The sequence below is a fragment of the Herpailurus yagouaroundi genome, unplaced genomic scaffold (assembly GCF_014898765.1).
Source record: "Herpailurus yagouaroundi ecotype Mexico unplaced genomic scaffold, PumYag 186, whole genome shotgun sequence".
Classification (NCBI taxonomy): domain Eukaryota; kingdom Metazoa; phylum Chordata; class Mammalia; order Carnivora; family Felidae; genus Herpailurus; species Herpailurus yagouaroundi.
Window position 1 is genome coordinate 15,411,158 of NW_024412417.1, and position 19,719 is coordinate 15,430,876.

Below are 19,719 nucleotides of genomic sequence, written 5' to 3' on the forward strand. Positions count from 1 at the left end.
GAAAAGAAAAGAAAAGAAAAGAAAAGAAAAGAAAAGAAAAGAAAAGAGCTACCTTGGTTTTTTAGGTCAGTGGTTCTCAACCTTAAGTGTGACCTGAGCCGAAATCAAGGGTGAGATGCTTGAGCTGCCCAAGTGTCCCAGGGAGAGTACTTTTAATAAACACTCCATGGGATTTCAAAGTAGGTGGTCTATAGAGACCATATTTCGAGAAAATTTGGTGCAGGTGCCAAAAGCAAGGACCTTCTAAGTCAGTGATTATCCGCCATAGCCACATGGTGCCTTCACTGTGGACCTGAACAAGCCAACAAACACCCAGGAATCAGATTTAAGTGGATTGGGGTGAGGCCTGGGTGAGGGATTTTTAAAAAGTCTCCAAGTAGTTCTGACGTGCGGCCAAGATTGAGAACCACTGTTCTAAACTCCGCCCAAAAGAAGGGAGCTGAAAGCCATTGGATGGATCTATGACAATCTTAATTGGTCAAGATAGTGTGTTTCTCTGAGCTGGTGCCCCCTGAGCCTCAGGGAATCTGCCTTTCTCTCCTTCGTTCTTGTTCCTCTTGGCAGCTGTGTCCCAAGCAAGAAGACCATGAGTTTTGTGCCTCCCACCTTTTTTCTTTTCCATTTTTCTGTGGGGAAGTTTGTGATTATGTGGGCATGTCAGAGGATGTGGGTATTGTCAGACATTGTCTTGATTTTTTCTAAACCCAGAGGTTGTGAAGCTGAGCTAGGTGGGACATGCGTGTTTATGTGCATGTATGCGTGTGTACATGCGTGTGTGAGTGTGTGTATGTGGGCGCGAGTGTTGCTCATGGTGGGGTAGAGTGCGCCAGCCTGGGCTAGTGAAAACACCAATAGCTGTCTGCACATGTCTGATTTTCCCTTGTTTTTGGTCAAGCTACAGTCCCAGAAATCTTAGAAGGAAACGGCAGAAAGGATGCCTGCAAGGCCTCCTTTGAACCCCACTCTTCCACGGGCTCTCTTTATCTCGGGAACTGGGGTCTTCTGGTAGCATCCACACTTTTCTTCCCAGCTTCCTCTGGCTCAGCAGGTAGGTCGACTCCGCCCCCTCTAACCCTGGGCTGCTTCTCAGAGTTGATTACCCTGAGCATTCTGCTGCCCCTGAAGAATTCAGTTAATTACAAGATCTCTGTTGCTCTAGATATCTGGAGCAGGGGGAATAATGGAAGCGGTGTCTCCAGTGAAAGCTAAACTAACTCTTCAGACATGCTTAATCCTCGGGGTGGCAGGGAAAAGGGTCTCTCCCTTCCCCTCCCCGAGCCCATTCTCCTTTGTCTTTTTTCCTGGCTCGGTTCTTCCTCTCCTCCCATCTCTTTTTGCTTCTCTCTCACATGTCTCCCTCAGCCAATACCCATGCCTGCTTTGTGAATTCTCACCATTTTAGACAGAATGAGAAAAAGGCAAGTTCTGCCTTCCAAAAAAAGCCCAGAAGCTTTCCAATGACAATGTCCTGACAAATACATTTTTGGGCATCACAGGGTACTGGAGATGCAAAGATGTCTAAGCTTTGCCAGCTGCCATTGCACACTCACATCCTGGTGGGGGAGGCCGCCACCCTCTCGCATAGCGACAGCAGGGCGGTGGGTGCTGGGGCAGGTGTGGGTATGAGACTGCTGTGGGGGCTCCTCGCAAACTCTCTCCTGCCGTGCCTGGGAGACTGCCATCAGCCGCTGGCTCCAGGGACCTGCAGTGTCCTGCCCTTATCCCAGGATGCCCTTGGTGGCCGTGGGTCCCTCTGTTGCTGCAGGTTGAGCAGGAAGAGAAACATCACCTTAGGGTTTTGCCAATATTTCTCTCCCACTTTCATATGATTTTAAATAAGTCTTTTAAGTAGAGAAGAAAGAAATGACCCAAAGGGAGCTAGCTGGATGGGTGGGCATCGTAAGTAAAAGTAGCCATTGTTAACTTATTGAGCACGTATCGTGCACAGCATTTGTCTGCATTAGCTTTTCAGGACTGTCTGATACCAGAGCGGATCCTCGGTCCATTACTCAACGCTGTCTTGGCAAATTGTGTACTTATGAGAGGTAAACACATTTTAAAACATCAGGGTACCATTTAGCATATTGCTCAGCATTTTGAGAGAATTCATTTGTCTTCCACATTACCCTCCACCAACGCTGTACAAAAATGTTGACTCAATCTTTATGAAGCCCTGACTCCCAAATGCAAAATCCCCAGTTAGATTCCTAGATTAAGTAACTTCTTCCAAGACCGGACACCCGCTGCTTTCTTATTGCAGGATTTCTCATCACTGACTCACTCGATGTGTTTGTTTCTTCACTAGTATTAAAAAGAGCACATGCTTTGCTCTGGGGACTGAAATCTCTATATTTAATTGTAGGTGAACTTTCTTTTTAATAAGAGAAAATGAAAGGCAACATTTTCATTGCTTAGGCACAGTGGTGGAGAAATTACAGATTTGACTTGACATCTATAGAGACGCCCCAGGTTTGAAGTTTCCAGAGTCTTCACAGGCACTGGGACAGCTCAAGGTGCACTCTGTTCTCTAGGTGTGGTTGTGTTCTTTTGGAAAAGTCATTTCCCTCTTCCTGCCCGCCACTGCCCCCCCCCCCCCAGCTCTGGGGTGCTGCAGTGATAATAGCTTACTAAGTACTCCAGTTTGTAAGGTTAACGCTCCATCCCCAAGGTGCTTAATTTACACTGGGAGTAGTTTATTCATGGGCAGGATCTGCTCCATTAATTCCTGTTTTACCAAATTAGAAAACAAATCCACCGAGAGATTAAATGACTTTCTCAGGTCAGGGAAAACCAAGTGCTGAATCAGCACACACTTTTGCTGGTGGCTTGTCTGGGCGGCACAATGTCATCTTTTGCCCTATGTTGTCAGTCCACTGAGGGCAACTGGTTTGTACTCTTGCCTTCAAGCAGAAAGGAACACATTCCCCCCCAAGCATCCAGCAGAGATGAGACAATGTCCTGTCTGAGACCTCTACACAAAGGGTTTAAAGCCACCTTCAGCAAATACTATTCTTAGTATTCTTACACTAAGAATAATTCCCTGCCCCCAATGTCTAGAAGGTTGATTTAGAACATAATTTAATGCTTCTGCATCTTTGTGACCTCGTGACCTGCCGTCGGGGTATTTGTCAAGATGGGGAGGACATGGTGGGGTCTTAAGGGGCTACGCTCCAAAAAAAAAGGCTCCTGCAGTTAAGCTAAAAACATCTTTCATCAGTCCCACGTTTCCTAGCGTGTAGAAACAGGTGTTCCAGGGGCGCCTGGGTGGCGCAGTCGGTTAAGCGTCCGACTTCAGCCAGGTCACGATCTCGCGGTCCGTGAGTTCGAGCCCCGCGTCAGGCTCTGGGCTGATGGCTCGGAGCCTGGAGCCTGTTTCCGGTTCTGTGTCTCCCTCTCTCTCTGCCCCTCCCCCGTTCATGCTCTGTCTCTCTCTGTCCCAAAAATAAATAAACGTTGAAAAAAAAAAATAAAAAAAAAAAAAAAAAAAAAAAAAAAACAGGTGTTCCATAAAACTGGGTTATGTGGTCAAATGTGTGAGGAGAAGTGTTGGCTGAAGTGAAATGGATTTCTCCGCCTTCTTCTCAGAGACTTCAACAGCCTCATGGGGATCCTGACTCTCCAAAGAAAGGACAGAGTAGACAAACTTATCTGATACGTTTTCTCTCAAGGAAATCTATATTTCCACAAACCCGCTTTAGAAAAACACTGCAACCGCTGCAAAGAACACTCGGCCCTTGTCTTTGCTCCCATCCTAGCACACAAAAGGAGCTGCTCCAGTCCAAGTCCCTGCATGGTTCACGCTAAATGCTATGCATTGCAGGGCAGGATTGAGCAAGACAAGGACTGAGGGCAAAAATGGCATGGATCTTAAGGGTCTTATTCTTTCATTTTAGGAGCAAGGAACTCAAGACATCATACATGACTCTTCCTTTAACATATCTCTGTTTGAACCCACCTGCATCCCCGAGCCAAAGCTCCTTCTGTCTAAGACCTGGGTTCCTCTCAGCATTATTCTTGTGATACTAGTGGTGCTGGGACTGCTGTCCTCCATCCTGACGCAGCTTAAAATCCTGGTGTCCGCGTCCTTCTACCCCACCGTGCAGACGGAGCGCGTCCGGCACCTGCATGTGAAGCTCCTGAAGAAGAGAGCAAAGCAGGCACTGGGAGGAGGAAACAGTAAACAGAATCTCTACTTTACAAAGGCAAGGCAAGCCAAGATGGTGATGTAATCTGTAACGAAGGAGACTTTGGGTTTGAAGGGCCAGTGGACTTGCAAAGCACTCTTCAATTTCATGTTAGGGTTCACACCCCTAGCAATAGATAGGACACCAGGGGGAGAAAATTAATAGATATGTGTGGCTAAGGCTCTTCGCTTCGTGCTTTTGAGTGGGCCAGATGGGTCTGCAAGATATTTTTCAAATCGCTGATTTCTTTTTTTTTTTTTAATTTTTTTTAACGTTTATTTATTTTTGAGACAGAGAGAGACAGAGCATGAACTGGGGAGGGTCAGAGAGAGGGAGACACAGAATCTGAAACAGGCTCCAGGCTCTGAGCTGTCAGCACAGAGCCTGACGCGGGGTTTGAACTCATGGACCGCGAGATCATGACCTGAGCCGAAGTCGGCCGCTTAACCAACTGAGCCGCCCAGGCGCCCCAACGCTGATTTCAAGTAGGTACAGTCAGCCACAAGGAAGAGAGGCTACTGGGAAGGCCCTCTGCAATTATTATTAAAGGACCGTGCCCAGTAAGAGCGATTTATCATGTCGAGGACAAATAAATAACAGAGGGAACTATCTACTACAGCTTGGTAAACTTCAAAGAATTTGTTCATGCTCCAGCATTAAAGTATATGTATGATGTACATATGATGAAGAGGATTTCTATAGGCATAACATATATGTATATTTATGCATAGATATGATAATGACTTCCTACACATAAAATGAATGCTCATCGAAGGTTTTATTTAACTTATTAATTAATGAAGAGACGGTAAGAAATTCCAACCAATTCAAAGAACAGTTCAAAGCACACACACACACACACACACACACACACACACATATATATATGCTACCAGGAATACCCAAATGAATGTGCTTACTAGATGCAAAACTGGCTTCTTCCACAAGGTGGATGGGAGGATTAATTGCACTTTACAGGGTGCAAGTCATTTCACGTGTCCGTGGACAAGAATCATTCCCATCGTTGCTATCAGCTCCCAACAGCTGGGAATGGGGAAATGGCTTAGAAACAATGAAAGGCTAAGGTAACCCACAAGGATAAGTTTCTGGCCATTTCCAAGTCTCTTTTTTTTCTCCTTTTTATAATGGCACAAGACCATTTTATTTCTTTATTTTTTGGGTAAGTTTATTGATTTATTTTGAGAGAGACAGAGACAGCCCAAGTGTGAGAGGGGCAGAGAGAGAGGGAGAGAGAGAGAATCCCAAGCAGGCTCTGCGCTGCCAGCACAGAGCCCAGTGTGGGACTCAAACCCACAAAGCGGTGAGATCATAACTTGAGCCGACACCAAGAGTCAAACGCTCAACCGACTGAGCCACGTAGGCGCCCTTGGCCATTTCCAAGTCTTTTGCATGTTTTTCTGATGCCGGCAGCCCACAATGAGAAGTTTATGTCACAGGCATCGGAAATGACTCTAATGCTCATTCATCGATCTTTTTGTCTCTTCAGATTCACTTCTGGCTTCCAGTCTTGAAAATGATCCGGAAGAAACCAATGGGCATTGCAGGTGAAGACAATCCATGAGAGACTCCAAGCAGCTCCTCGGCCACACTGCTCCAGCAATTCTCAGGTCTGCTGATGGTCCCTATTTTTGCCCAACAGCAGAGAACTGTGTTGCGTGATTCCTCGGGTGTTTGAGTTTGCGGACCAAACCACTTTTCTTCATAAGGCCGAAGGGCTACCAGGTTAATGGCTTTGTCATCTGTCTTCCAAAGCACATGATTTGGACGATGTCACGGTGTAACAGAATTATAACCAGACCCCTGGAGGATGAGTCTTAGCATGGAGTAATATTCAAAGAAAAAAAAAAAAAAACACAGAACAAAAATTAGAAAAAAATCAGTATCTCTACTGCTGACTTATAGGCAAATGCCAAGGAGAACATAACACATATAATGCCAGGAAAATATCTTTAACCTCTTCTGTCCTTTCTCTGCCCTTTTAAATATCTCTCATAGCTATTCACTATACACAGAACTATCTCCCTTTCTCCTGTTCCTATTCAAAAAAACAAATCCTTTTTTTGAAACCCGTATCTAGCAGCTCCTCATTTCTCCTTACCACTACCTGGGCTCCTACCCTCTTCTTTCCTGGATCACTTGTTTTTTTCCCCTCTTCTACCAAATCCTCTATCTGGTATTTATGACAGTGTTGCCTCAGGAGCACATGTTTCCAAATCACAGGAAATGCTTGTTAAATTGCCCATCTTGAGCCACTTTCTCCTATGCTCAATGTAGACTATACAGTATATAGAGGCCTATTTCCCCTAAACTCCAAATACCCATGAGGGAAAAAAAAAAAACCTCCTGAAATATTGATTCCATTATCTTGAAAGCTTTTATGTTGAAAACTTTTCAGACTTACCGAAAAGTTGCAAAATAGTAGAGTTCCATTTACCTTCGTCCATCATCCCCAATGTTAACATCTTATAGAAGTGTAGTGTAATTATACTTGGTAAACAATCTTGAAAAAAAATGGATAATGTGCAGAACTTATTGAGTTCATGCCAAATTGTCCCACTAATATTCCTTTTCTGGTCCCTGATTCAATACAGGCTCCCACAGGGCATTTAGCTTCTTAGTCTCCTCCAGTCAGGGACAGTTCCTCAGTCTTTTCCTTTTATGACCTCAGCACTTTTGAAAAGTATTGGCCAGTAATTTTGAGAAATGTTCTTTGACTTGGGTTTGCTGATGTTTCCTTGTATACTTTCTCCAGATAATGTATTTTCAGCAAGAGCACTACAGAAGTCATGATGTGGTCTCCTCGGTGTCCCCTTGTACCGGGAGCACATGGTGTTGACATGTCTCATTACTGATGAGATTACCTTTCATCGTTTAGTTAAGATGAAGTCTGCCAGATTTTTCCATGGTAAAATTACTGTTTTTCCCTTTGTAATTAATAAGTATACTGTGGGGAAATACTTAGGCTATGCAAACATCCTGTTTCTCATCATATATTGTTAGCATCTGTCGATGCAGAACCATGGTGTGGCCAAACAGTGATTTTCTTTTTTCATAATATCTTCTATATTTCTTCACTGGAATTCTACACTATCCTTAGGAAGAAACATTTTTTTCAAAGCCTAAACTTTGTTTCGGGCACCAGAGCAGGTATTTTCTTTCTTTCTTTCTCTTTCTTTCTTTCTTTCTTTCTTTCTTCTTTCTTTCTTTCTTTCTTTCTTTCTTTCTTTCTTTCTTCTTTCACAGTTAAATGGAGATGCTATGTATTATTTTTTTAATCTTCATTATTTTATTTTATGTTTATTTGTTTTTTTATTTTTTTAATATGATTTGTTGTCAAATGGACTTACATACAATACCCAGTGCTCATCCCAACAAGTGCCCCCTCAATGCCCATCACCCACTTTCCCCTCCCTCCCAACCCCCATCAACCCTCAGTTTGTTCTCTGTATTTAAGAGTCTCTTGGGGCGCCTGGGTGGCGCAGTCGGTTAAGCGTCCGACTTCAGCCAGGTCACGATCTCACGGTCCGTGAGTTCGAGCCCCGCGTCGGGCTCTGGGCTGATGGCCCAGAGCCTGGAGCCTGCTTCCGATTCTGTGTCTCCCTCTCTCTCTGCCCCTCCCCTGTTCATGCTCTGTCTCTCTCTGTCCCAAAAATAAACAAACGTTGAAAAAAAAAAAATTAAAAAAAAAAAAAAAAAAGAGTCTCTTACGGTTTGCCTCCATCCCTGTTTGTTTGTAACTATTTGTTCCCCTTCCCTTCCCCTGGTCTTCTGTTAAGTTTCTCAAGATCCACATATGAGTGAAAGCATATGATATCTTTCTCTGACTGACTTACTTCACTTAGCATATTACCCTCCAGTCCCATCCACATTGCTGCAAATGGCCAGATTTCATTCTTTCTCATTGCCAAGTAGTATTCCATCATATTTATAAACTACACCTTCTTTATCCATTCATCAGTTGACGGACATTGGGCTCTTTGCGTAATTTGGCTATTGTTGAAAGCACAGAGCAAGTATTTTCCATATATGGTCTCATTTATGTTTCACAGTTCTGTGAGGTAGGCATTATTATTTCCATTTTATGGGTCAGAAAACTCACCCTCAGAGACCCTGACTTTAGCTGGCTGTGGGTGGGGCCTCAGCACTGGCTTGTTTAAAACTCCCAGGTGATTTTAATGGACAGCCAAGGCTGAGAACCATGATTCCAGAAGGTTTACAGATTGAAGGTCTTTCAACTCAAGTATTCAACTGTGCGATTTCTCTAACAGAAGGAGCCTACATGAAAAATGTGTCTGATTCAACATTTCCCAAAGTGTGTTCCTCGGACCACACCAGTCTCTCAGTTGTTCCATAAAAAGAGTTACATGAGTTAGTAAATCCATACCATCTGCCTTCTAACTTTGAAGATTCGTAAAGGATGTTGGCACAATTCAAAAACTTGAGAAACCCTATAATAAAGAAGTCTCTTTAAACCTCATTTCACTCAGAATGTCCCCCAAATTATTAAACCTTGCAATAACTTGCAATATCTACAAGAAACAAGTAGGACCAGTTCCGCAGCCCCCCCACCAGCAGGCAATTGCTGATGTAATCGGCATGACTTCCAACCAAAAAAGGATTTGAGAAGGTGAAGATGCATTTGCAGTTTTGATTTATTTAAATCAAATCACCCAATTATTTTGTACTTTGTTGTGTTTTCTAAATAAACAAATGTATATATTAACAAATGGATACGATATGTGAATTTTTGTATTCATTTTACATTTATTCCTCCTACGGAGAAATCCGTTCCATATTAACAGAGGCAAAGAATGAACTGCCAAATTTTTAGAAGGAATCGGATGCTTTTGTGCTTCTAAATTCTGTTAATTAACTAACTTACTTATTCTACCTAAGAGCATCACCACCAACTAGAACAAACATTCAAACAGCCCACATGGAAGGTACTGATGATGCCCAAACAGTTCACCTTGGTCCCTGCCTTTGAGATGCCTTCAATCTAGTCAGGAAGACAGACAGATCTTAGACAATAAATAACAATACACACTAGGCTTAGGAAGTGCCAAAGGCACAGGGCAGGTGGGTACCTTTAGGGTACCATGGCCAAGTCCTCTGCCCTGGCCTGTTATGAACGCCTGGTTTACCAAGATTACTAAATCGGTCCTAATTTCCTTGAAACCAAAATTACCTTCCTGAAGTTAGCGTAATCCCTGTTGTTTCCAATGCACTGTGATTTTGAACAGTGTACAAGCCTGGAGAGTGCCCTGCTGTCTTTATCTGTTAGGTGTTTGCCCTTATTCTGAAATGCCTGTCCCTATTGGAAGGACAGACTGGCAAGGAGGTGCTGTCACAAAATGCAATTTGATCCTGAAAACAAGATTTAGACTTGCTCATTAGGGCCAGCCTAACTGGGATATAAAATGCTTATTTAATTACAGCCTATCCACTTTAGATTTCAATGAACGGTTAGTTAAATTTCTTGAGACATCTATTGTGAAATGTGCCCTGTTAATCTCATGCAGGTGGAAAGATACTGCCCAAAGTAATTGAATAGCCCTTCCATTTTCGCCTCTAATTGTAATGGCTTATAGAAGATATTGCATCACGGTCAAAGTCAGTATTTCTCATCTCGCGAATCCCAGCGTGATGCCATATTTTGTTAAGGTCTTTCAAGTGTCATTCTGATGTCCTCATTGGTTTCGCATTTGTTGTTGGTCGTGTCTCTCTGAGTGAGATACACTAATTCTAAACACCTTTGCGGTAATAGATCTTGTTTATTGTTCTACTTGGCAGGTTAAACATTATCTTTTGATTCAATGTCTGCTGCTTTCTTAGGACCTCATCAATCCTAATTATAACATGGGACATATTGAAGTCTTTGCACATCATATATTTTTGTCTTAATTCACTTAAGAAAAAGAAATAAACCTATCTCATTCTATGAAAGTGAGAACTAGCTTCCTCACACAAAGTCATTCATAGCGAAAAGACCATTGAGGTCAATTATTTTAGTTAATTTATGCAATGAAAGAGAGAGGAACCGGTTAAAAAAATGAATGTGAAGTGAGTGTGGCCCTATATATATATATATACATATATTTAAAAGCCTGTTTTATTAGGCTAACATAACCCTCAAACAGCAGGGAGGAAAAATTTAAATTAATGGACGGCTGAGACCAACAAACTTTCAGGGTTCTAAATCTTTTTTTGTTTTAATCCCTAATGGTTTCAGTGACACTTTTAAAAGCAGGAAAGGAAAGAAAGATGAAAAACAGGGTACAGGGGATACGAGGCTTTTATCATCTAAGTTCTGGCTGTCTATGCACCTCACTTTTACAATCAGAAAGCAGAAGAAATCAGGGTTGGATTTGTCATTTGAGGAATTTTATGCAAATGCAAATGGAAAGTGAACAAGGCAATGACAGAAATAAAAGTGTAACCAGTCAAATAACTACAATGAAGGCAGAAAGTGTCTGCACTACTTTACTGGATACTGAGGAAATACTAGTGTGGTGTGTAAGGCGCCCCTGCCCCCAGCCTCATTCAGCAAAGATGCTGAACAATGTACCTACGACCCATAGCATGGGGCTCAGGAAGAGGATGGGCTTAGAGACAAACAGGAGGAAAGGAAAGGACTCTAACAAAGATACAGACGTCCATCCAGTCATTACCCAGCGCAAAGGTTCCCAAAGCTGGCTGATCATCAAAATGGCCTCCAGAGGTTACAAAAATAATAATAAAATTACAGATTTCCAAACCTAAACTCAGATACACTGACTGGAGATTTGGGGAGGGTCCTGGGAGTCTGTATTCTCAAGGATTTCATGGAATGGAGCAGATGATCAGGCAGATAGGGGTACCACTGTTCTAGAGAACTGTGGCGAGCTTTGGAGAGGATGGAATGCCAAATAAATAAGAACACATCTATGTGGTATCGATGTCATCAGTTGTGTGACATGCACACAGAACTTCCGTTCTACCTGTTGCTGAAAGACCTATTAATCCATCAAGATTTTTTACAAAAAGCATAACACAGAAACAAACAACAACAACAAAGGAGTTTCAACCAGGCTTGATACACAACAGGGATCGGCAGACATCTTTTGTGAAGGGACTGTGTTTCAATAAAACTTTATTTGCAAAACCAAGCAACAAGCTGGATTTGCCTGCCTAATAATACAGGAAGACTTTTTAGAAATGCATGAGTTGATGCAGGACGTGATGCAATGGAGACTCCAAGTCAAAAAAACAAATGGGTTCAAAATCCCTCTTACCACGAAATAGCTAGATGACTTTGCAAAATTCAACTCACCTTTCTGAGCTGAATTTTGTCATCTATAAAGATGGATGAGCTGGGCTACAGAATCTCTGAGGAAGCTGCCCTCCCTTGGTCTCTGATTCTTTGCGAGACCGCAGTCTCCTGGAGAGAATCACCAATATGCTGTCACCAAAATTCCAGCATTTGTTTCTTCGTTCACGGTTGATCAGTGAATCATAAAGAACAACAGAAGCTCTCAGGTCATAAGTATGATTTATCTGATGAAAAAAGGGAAAAGATAGCATTTGGTCAAAATAAACGTTATTTTCTCCAGACACAAAGAAGCAACCAGAACAGTTATTAAAATTTAAATGTCATACGCAAGTTCATACGGTTTAAAGTCAGACTCCCCTGTTAGTGGCTGAAGATCTGAAAATTGAAAGCCCTGCTTTGTCAAAGCAGGCAGTGCTCACTCTAACTGTGGTATATTAATTAGGGAGTGAGAGAAATCATCGATCAAAATTGTTTTTCCAAAAGGAAACCATTGTGGAGGTATGTTTGTACTAAATAAAGGCATTATGTTTTGCAAGTGGAAATGCTAATGCAGACAAGAAAATAAATACGACATCATTTTAAAACAAGATGCAGAGAAAAAGAGTGTTGAATTAGAAATCAGTCCTGATTTCTAATTCTGTCTCTGCTACTACCTAGCTCAGCCAGGCCACTTCCCTCTCTTGGCACTATTCAGTCCTTCATAGAAAACATCATAATAGCCCTTAGTAGGGCTCATTATTGAGCCCTTAATAGGTACCAGATACTGTTTTGGGTGTGTTAGAAGAAGCGAAAGCACAGAGAGGCTAAGTAAGTGGCTCTGGAAGCAGTATTTGAACCTATTTGCTCTCTACAGTGCTGCCTCCCAAAGCATGGCTTTCATGCGTCCCTTCCCAGCTCAGAGACCCGGATCCACACTTCCTGTGAGTTCACACTCCCCGCACCAGGCATTCAAGCTCCTTCTCCTCTGATCCCGACATGTTTCCCCACTGTATTCCTTGTTCCGCCTCTGCCCAACACCTTCCTTTATTAAAAAGCTCTCCCTGCCTGGCCCCGGGAAAGTGTCACCTGATTCCCCTGCAGAGCTGTGCTCTCCAGGATCTTCTCTCCCCATTCCCTGCCCTGCTTTCTCCGGCCTTTGAAGCCCTACCTGAGCCCTGCCTCTGAGGGAGGGAGCACAGTCAGAAGAGCATGGGTGGGGGTCACGTGAATGGGCCCATGTCCCAGCTCTGTCACAAACTCCGTACGGGAACTGGGAAATGCCATTTAAACTCTCTTGGCCTCAAGTTCTTAATAAATTGAGTGCTGGACTCCATTTGAACATTTCAAACTTGTGAACTATTGTTCTTTGAAATGGTAGATCCCTTCCCCTAGTTCACTCCTTAGATCACCGATTCCCAGGCCAGTACACCAGGATGCCTTGCTTGAAGGAGAGGCGGGTGACCTGAAGCCACTGTCACTCCTCTTGCCCGCCTTGGCAGTCTCTGAGGCACCTGAGGGATCTGCAGAAGAGAGCAGGAAGACACCAGTGTGGCTTTAGTCATTCATGCACAACCTCTACACTTTTGTGGCATATTGGTGGAGGTTATACTCTATCATTTACTTAAATGTTCTTTAAATCAATTCAGCATTTTTACTTAAACAAGTTCATTCTGAAAAGAAGCTTTATAAGCACCATTGCAAGTGGAAAACAGTATTATCTTCCAAAGTATAAAGTACCATATGCACACACACACCATATACATTATTTGTTATATACACAGATTATATACATATAGATTATACAGAGTATATACATTTCATATATACATATACAAACTATACATACTACTACATATATAAACATACATATATATATAAGCTCTCTCTATATATAGTTTATATACATATAAACTATACATACTACACACACACACACACACACACACACACAGAAAACAAAGCAATAATATTACTGCATTACTCTAGCAAGGTATTTGCCTTGCAAAGCCAGCAGCCTACTTACTCTGTGTCTTAAATGGCTTGTAGACCCCATGCGAGGGGTCATGCTAGGGACTAGGGTATTTATACACCAACTCCTACCAGTTGCCGGTTGGGGCTGCTGCTGCTTTTGGGTGGTTTTCATTCCTTGGCGCGCTGGCTTTCCTCGGTTATGAAAAAAGCCCCCAGGCAAAGGGGCGGCGAGATTGGCCGGTTGCGGTTCTGTCGCGGTCCGAGGCGGGCGTCTTGGGGGGGGGGGGTTGGAGCAGGGCCCTCATAGCATCTGCAACAGCTCTGTCTCAGCAAGAAGCCCTGCCATGGTCACCATGTGGTTCTTGCTTATAAAGCATTGAGAACCCTTCACTCTCATTCCTGAGTCCTTTTCTCCAATAAAAGACGTATTCCTGGCACAGGGATATTTATGCAACTAGATAATAATTTTGCTGAAAAATCGGCATAATTCTCCATGTTACCTACTGAAAAAGAGTTGTCGCTATGGAGTACAAACTGTCGCGGGATCACTAATTCAGCTTGAATTAAATGAATAGTTTCCTCTGAATGTCTGCATCATTCAACCATGAAATCCTAGACAACTTCCAGAAAGTGGTGGCCCAGAACACCCTGATCTCACTCAGAATACTATTTATAAGAATGCCCTGTGTGCAATAGTCTTTACAGACTTTTTTCCCCTTCTCAAATGTTCTTTCGCCTATGTAGATGGCATTTATGCAATTCAGAGAAAGGCACCACAACAGGATTAGTCAGCAACGAGCCCTCTGACGCAGCTTCTGTGATCTAGTTAAAAATAGGAAAGAGGATGTTTTGCATAAGTCATCACCATTGTGCAGGATCAGAGAATTGCCCACTTTTTTTGGTTTCCACATCCTGTTACTTTATCCAAAAATAGATGAAAAGTCCGTCCCGTCCCCTGGATTTCTGGATGAGACCTTTGCTTCTGTGACCTAGGCTCCCTGGGCCTTCTTGTCTTCAGGTTCCTTCCCTTCAGCCTCTGCCATTTCCAATTCTGCTTCTCAGCCGCAGGCTCAGGACCCCTGCCTTTCTTCCCCTCTCCCAGGGGTTGTGAACTCCAGGGTCCAGCGGGGCCAGGTGGGGGATATCAGCTGTGAAGCCCGCCAGCTGGGCAGGTACACCAGCCTGTGGCCCATCTGACATGAAGGAGCTCTTCCTTAGTTTCTCACAGACCAACTGACTTTTCCCGGAGCAGCCAGCAACCTAGAGTGCCATGGGAACTCACCTGACCTTTAGGTGTTAGAAACAAATTTAACTACTAATTTTAAAAACTAGAGTAAAGGTCAAAGCATGAGTTTGTGGTTTGTCATCTCTGTTCCATATATTCTCCTTTGTGGGTTGCCAGCTGGAAAGTGGGGTTCTACAAAATCTACATCCATAGGTCTTTCTCCAGTTCTTGGTCTCTAATTTGGATTACGAGAGGGGCCTTGGATTCTGATTTTGGCTCTACCCGTTTGCTAGCCGTGGAACTCTGGTTGACTACTTCATCTCTCTGGGCCCCAAGTGGCCTCGTCCGTAGGATGTGGCACTTGGAGCCAATGATTATGAGGGCTCTGCCAAGCTTTATTAGCCTGTGAGTCTGATAGACCCTCCTCTTCACCTCCTCTTTCTTGCTTTTCTTGATCTTGAATTCCCTACCACACTCAGTGACCCCAAAGTTTTTCAGATTTCCTCAGCCTAGGAGTCAGCCTTGTTTGCAACTCTGCTTCCGTGCAACGTCCGACCAATTCTACTGCTGCCACATCCCTTAAATTTCCCTTCTGACCAGTGCTGACTGCTCCTATCATTTTCCTACCAAACCAGTGGATTTGGATCCATACCTACTTGAGCTTCTCCATCACCCCCAGCTCTAGAACTCTTTCTCCAAAGACAAATGATAAAAAATAAGTTTAAAAGCATTTTGTTCAGCAATTTTCCTTGGAAGAACATTTAATGGCCATTTATAACCTGCATTACTTATCACATCCAACCTCCAAGTTGCTTTGCCGCCCTCGCAGGCTAATGAATGCACTCAAGCAGCCACAGTTAATTCATTAGCTGGGCACCAGAGGAGGGTCCGGCAGGCTGTGGTGCGGTCAGGGGTGGTTCACAAGTAGCCTCTCTTTGGGATATCACGCAGTCACACTCTAGGAAGAGCTGTAAATATTTAGGTAGTATCTCAAATCTAAGTGTCTAATGCATTATGGGTAATAACGTTACCAATGTCAGGGGAGAAAGAAATCGCTGCATTTTTTTCCCCTTATGTCCGAAAGTACAGAAAGTATTCTCTTCCAAGAACCAAATGGGCAAATTCCCATCTGTCCTTGGGGGAAGCTGAACATTGGAGGCAAAACGATGACAACATTTGAGAGTCGAACCTCTCACCTCTTTCTAGTTTTCTGGTTGGTGAATGTATTGTTTGCTAGGGCTGCTATAACAAATTATCACAAACTGAGTGCCTTAAAACAACAGAAATGTACACTCTCGCAGCTGGAAGCTGAATAAAGTCTCCACAGAAGAATCCTTCCTTGTCTCTTCTACCTTCTGGGTGGTTGCTGGCAATCTTCTGCATTCCTTGGCTTATGGGAGCTTAACTCCACGTTCTCTTCTGTCTTCACACTGACAGGTTTCTTTCCTATTCTCGCTTATTACAGGAACAGCCGTCATTGGGCTAGGGCCCACCATAATCCACTATGATCTCATTTTCATTTGATGATATCTTCAGAGACTCAAATCCAAATAAGGTCACATTCAGGGTGTCGGGGATTAAGGACTGAAACGTATTTTTGAAGGGGACACGGATCAACCCAGTACGACAAAGACTTTCACTTTCCCTATAAGAATTACACCACGCACAGTATACAGAACCACCTCTTTAGACAATGTTTTTTTCTAAATTGGTCATAGCACAACTGCACGGTTAGGATGAACTTTGCATATCCGCTGGTGCACTTTAGCTCTAAATGCAGGCATGGAAAGAGCAGGGGAAATCAAAACCGGATTTTCAATGCACAGAGGCAAGCTGTTCTAAGGAACTTGGGTTTATACCCTAGCCACAATGAGTGTTCTGCTGCGTAGAGTCCCACTGAGCTTTGAGGAAAGGATCCGGGTGGAAGATCTTGGCAATGCACCGAGCTGAGCCATGAGAGGCCTAGTAAGTGGGAGATACCGAATGTGGGAATCAATATGGTGCTTCATGGGAAGGTGAGGAATAGTGGTGACGGGCCCCGACTGAGAAATGGGACTAGCTGTTGGACCAAGGACAAGCCTACCCTCACTGGCTGCAAGTGGCGACTGCATGGCAGAAATTCTGCCAGCGGATGTGAAAATCCATGTCAAAAAGAAAGGTAGAACTTGAACTGGCAGTAGTGGGCACCACCTCGGTGTTTCTTGAGTCTTACAAGTTTACAGCTGAGAAAAAAGCTACGGGCAAGCCACACTCTGTGAGTAGAGCAAGATGGATTCTAATAATGGGTCAGATAGAGCCTTCTTCATTAAAGTGATGACAACCACGTCAGGAGCCTTAAAAACAGAAATGGATGGGTCTAATACAAATGACACGGTAACATAAAATTAAATGCGCACTGTGACTCTTGTTCCTCTATTTTCTTGAGTTAGTGTTCATATTCGTCAGTACTGAGGGCGAGACTGCTGGCAATTATAATCATGACAACGACCAGCAGGGGGCAGAGTCCCCAGATGTAGGTGAAAATGTGAGAGCCAGACATTATGTTGGGAGCCACATGCTTCTCCCGGAGACTCTTTCCAGGGCTGGCATACACTATGTGTGGAGGAAACAGTTTTGAAGAGTCAGTGAAAACGGCTGACAAGGAAACTTAATTTTTTGGCACAGAAGTTGTGGAGAAATTTTATATTTCTAGTTGGAAAAAAAAAAGTCATACCATTATGTGTTTAAGTGCATTTTTTAAGTTAATTCTGGGAAGACAATGTTCCCTTAATGAAAGACATTCTGTATCAGGACAGGATGTAAACACAGCTGGGAACTGAATAAGGTACAGCAAAGGCTAGTAACTAGAGAGGGGTTGGGTATAGCTTAATGAAGAAGCATGCTGCCGTGGAAACAAGCCACTAAGTGGACCGCAGCCATCTTGAATGCAGACACCCTATAAAGAGAAAGGAAGGAGACTGGAGACATGCCAGATGGCCAAGAGTTCTCAGGAGGGACACTGAGGGTAGTCCTGGCGTTAGCTATATGGCACTAGAAAAGAGCCTAAGGCAGTCAAAAGCCACCAAAGGAGGGAATAAAAATTCCAAGCTCGTTGGGAATCTTGAATTTGGCCTTATTCATTTGCTGTTCATCTATCTGTCGGTTCATTCCAACGAACACTGGCTGAGTGCCTTCCATAGGCCAGGCACTGTGCTAGGTAGCGAGGCTACAGACAGGAATGAGATATGTCCCACCTCTCAAGGATCCTGCTATCCCAACCTGCTGTCTGGAGGAACAAGACCTAAACACCGTCCTCCTTTCTCTCCCCCAGGCATCAAGCCTCCCGGAGCCCTGCAGTTCTGGTTCTGTTCCAGGGTGACTGCCAGGTTTCCTTCCTGCCAAGCGGCATCCTTGCCACCTTGCCTAGGATTCCAGCTCCTTCAGAACTGGTTTTCCTGGCCTCCGACCACAGCCGTCAGCTGCCTCTGCCCAGACATCGGTTGCTCAGTCTGACCTCCTCCCACGGCCTCTTGCTGGGCTTTCTCAGAACCTGCCTGGAGTGTCCAACTCATTTACCTTCCTGGACCACCCAGCCCTGTGTGTCTTCTCCACAGGTCCTCGGGCACGGTCATCACCTCGGCAAGGCACACCTATCCCCGTCTCTGGCTTTTGCATGTGACCTTCAACATGGATGGTACAGTGACTCACGAAATCATAAGCTCACAGCATAAGCTGTTTCCTCAACCGCTTTCCCCTGCATGTCAGGGAATAAATCCTCCAGCTTCCTCCAGTAGCACCCAGCAACGCCTCTTCCTCCTCTGGTGCCACTGCCAGACTTCCTGTTCAGTGTCTCCACCATCGGCTCAAAAGTGCCCTTCCGTGCCTGCTGTGATCTCACCGATCTATTTGTAAATCTCCGCGGCCTTTATAATCTCTCTCTCAGTCTGAATCATTTTTAACCACAAACCAACCTTCCAGAGTGTGTTTCTGAGCGTGACACTGATATCACAATCCTATCGTACTCATGCCATGCATGAAGTTTCACTGTTCACAAACTTCACTTGGCGCAGTCTTCTGGCAATGCAGTAAGGTAAGCAGGGCAGGTATTATCACGTCCATTTCACAGATCCAGAAATCGAGGGTCAGAGAAGTGCTGCAGCTTTCCCCAGGCCACACACTGAAAGCTCTGAGCCCTGGGCCCTGAGTCTTCGTCCACACCGTGGCTCGCTGTGATTCTCAGGGTGCTTCCTTGTGTCAAGCCAGTGTCCTCCGAAGAATCTGAATAAACAGAAACAGCGACTTGTGCTACATTTTCCCCTTTCCCTTTAGATCCGGTGGCATAATTGTAGATCCTAAGATTTAGGAAGCTCCATTCTTCCTTTGTTCCTACAAAGGGGGTGGTGGTGGTGGGGGGGGGTTAACCAAACGGAGCCAAAGCAAACCCTACACAAGAAAACCCTTTTCTCAGGAACTCTAGAAATGGCAGCGCCGCGTGCAGAGTATCCGTGCACACTCCCCAGAAGCCTAGCGATTCTCAGACTCCTCTCCCTGTAGCGTTTTTATCACAAGCTCCCCGAGGGCCGCGTCGACATCTTCCTAATGTGCCCGAAAGCTCTCTCCCCCCAGGCGGGCCTGTGCAGAGCCAGTAAATATTGTTGGGGGGGGGGGGGGGGGGGGGGCCCGGGGGCCCCCCCGGGCGCGGGGAGGGGGGCAGCGTGTTCCTTTAGAAAGCAAGCCAGCCGTCTTGTTACTAGAATTCCCAGGGCAAGAGAATTATTTACAGCGAGCCTGGCCATACGGTGTAAAGCAACTCAGGGTATTGTAAACCACTTAAGAAAAGAAGGCAGAACCGGGCGGGGCGGGGCGCGGGGAGTAAATGAGTCCCGGGACGGCGGCCTGCGGCGAGGGGAGTCTCGAAAGCCCTGGCGCGGGAGGCAGAGGGCGGCGGGCGAGCTCGGCTCGCCCCGCCCGCCAGCCGCACTCCCCCAGCCGCACCCCGCCGCGCCCCCCCCACCCCCGGCCACCACCCCGCGGGGGCTGCACCCACC

The 19,719-nt window shown here is 44.7% G+C and overlaps 1 protein-coding gene and 1 long non-coding RNA gene across 2 annotated transcripts in view; one reads left to right on the forward strand and one right to left on the reverse strand.

Annotated features, from left to right (window-relative positions):
• Positions 1–4,459, forward strand: part of DCSTAMP (dendrocyte expressed seven transmembrane protein) — a 7,243-nt gene extending 2,784 nt beyond the window's left edge. Inside the window, exon 2 of the mRNA XM_040494224.1 lies at positions 3,894–4,459. Within this exon, the coding sequence (XP_040350158.1) occupies positions 3,894–4,229 (336 nt within the window). The 3' untranslated portion in view covers positions 4,230–4,459. The remainder of the gene's footprint in view (positions 1–3,893) is intronic.
• LOC121042834 (uncharacterized) overlaps positions 1–13,709 on the reverse strand; it is a 22,073-nt gene extending 8,364 nt beyond the window's left edge. Inside the window, exons 1-3 of the long non-coding RNA XR_005796477.1 lie at positions 13,520–13,709; positions 11,518–11,741; positions 3,956–4,136 (exon numbers count right to left, since the gene is read on the reverse strand). This is a non-coding gene — a long non-coding RNA (uncharacterized LOC121042834). The remainder of the gene's footprint in view (positions 1–3,955; positions 4,137–11,517; positions 11,742–13,519) is intronic.
• Positions 13,710–19,719: the final 6,010 nt, after the last annotated feature.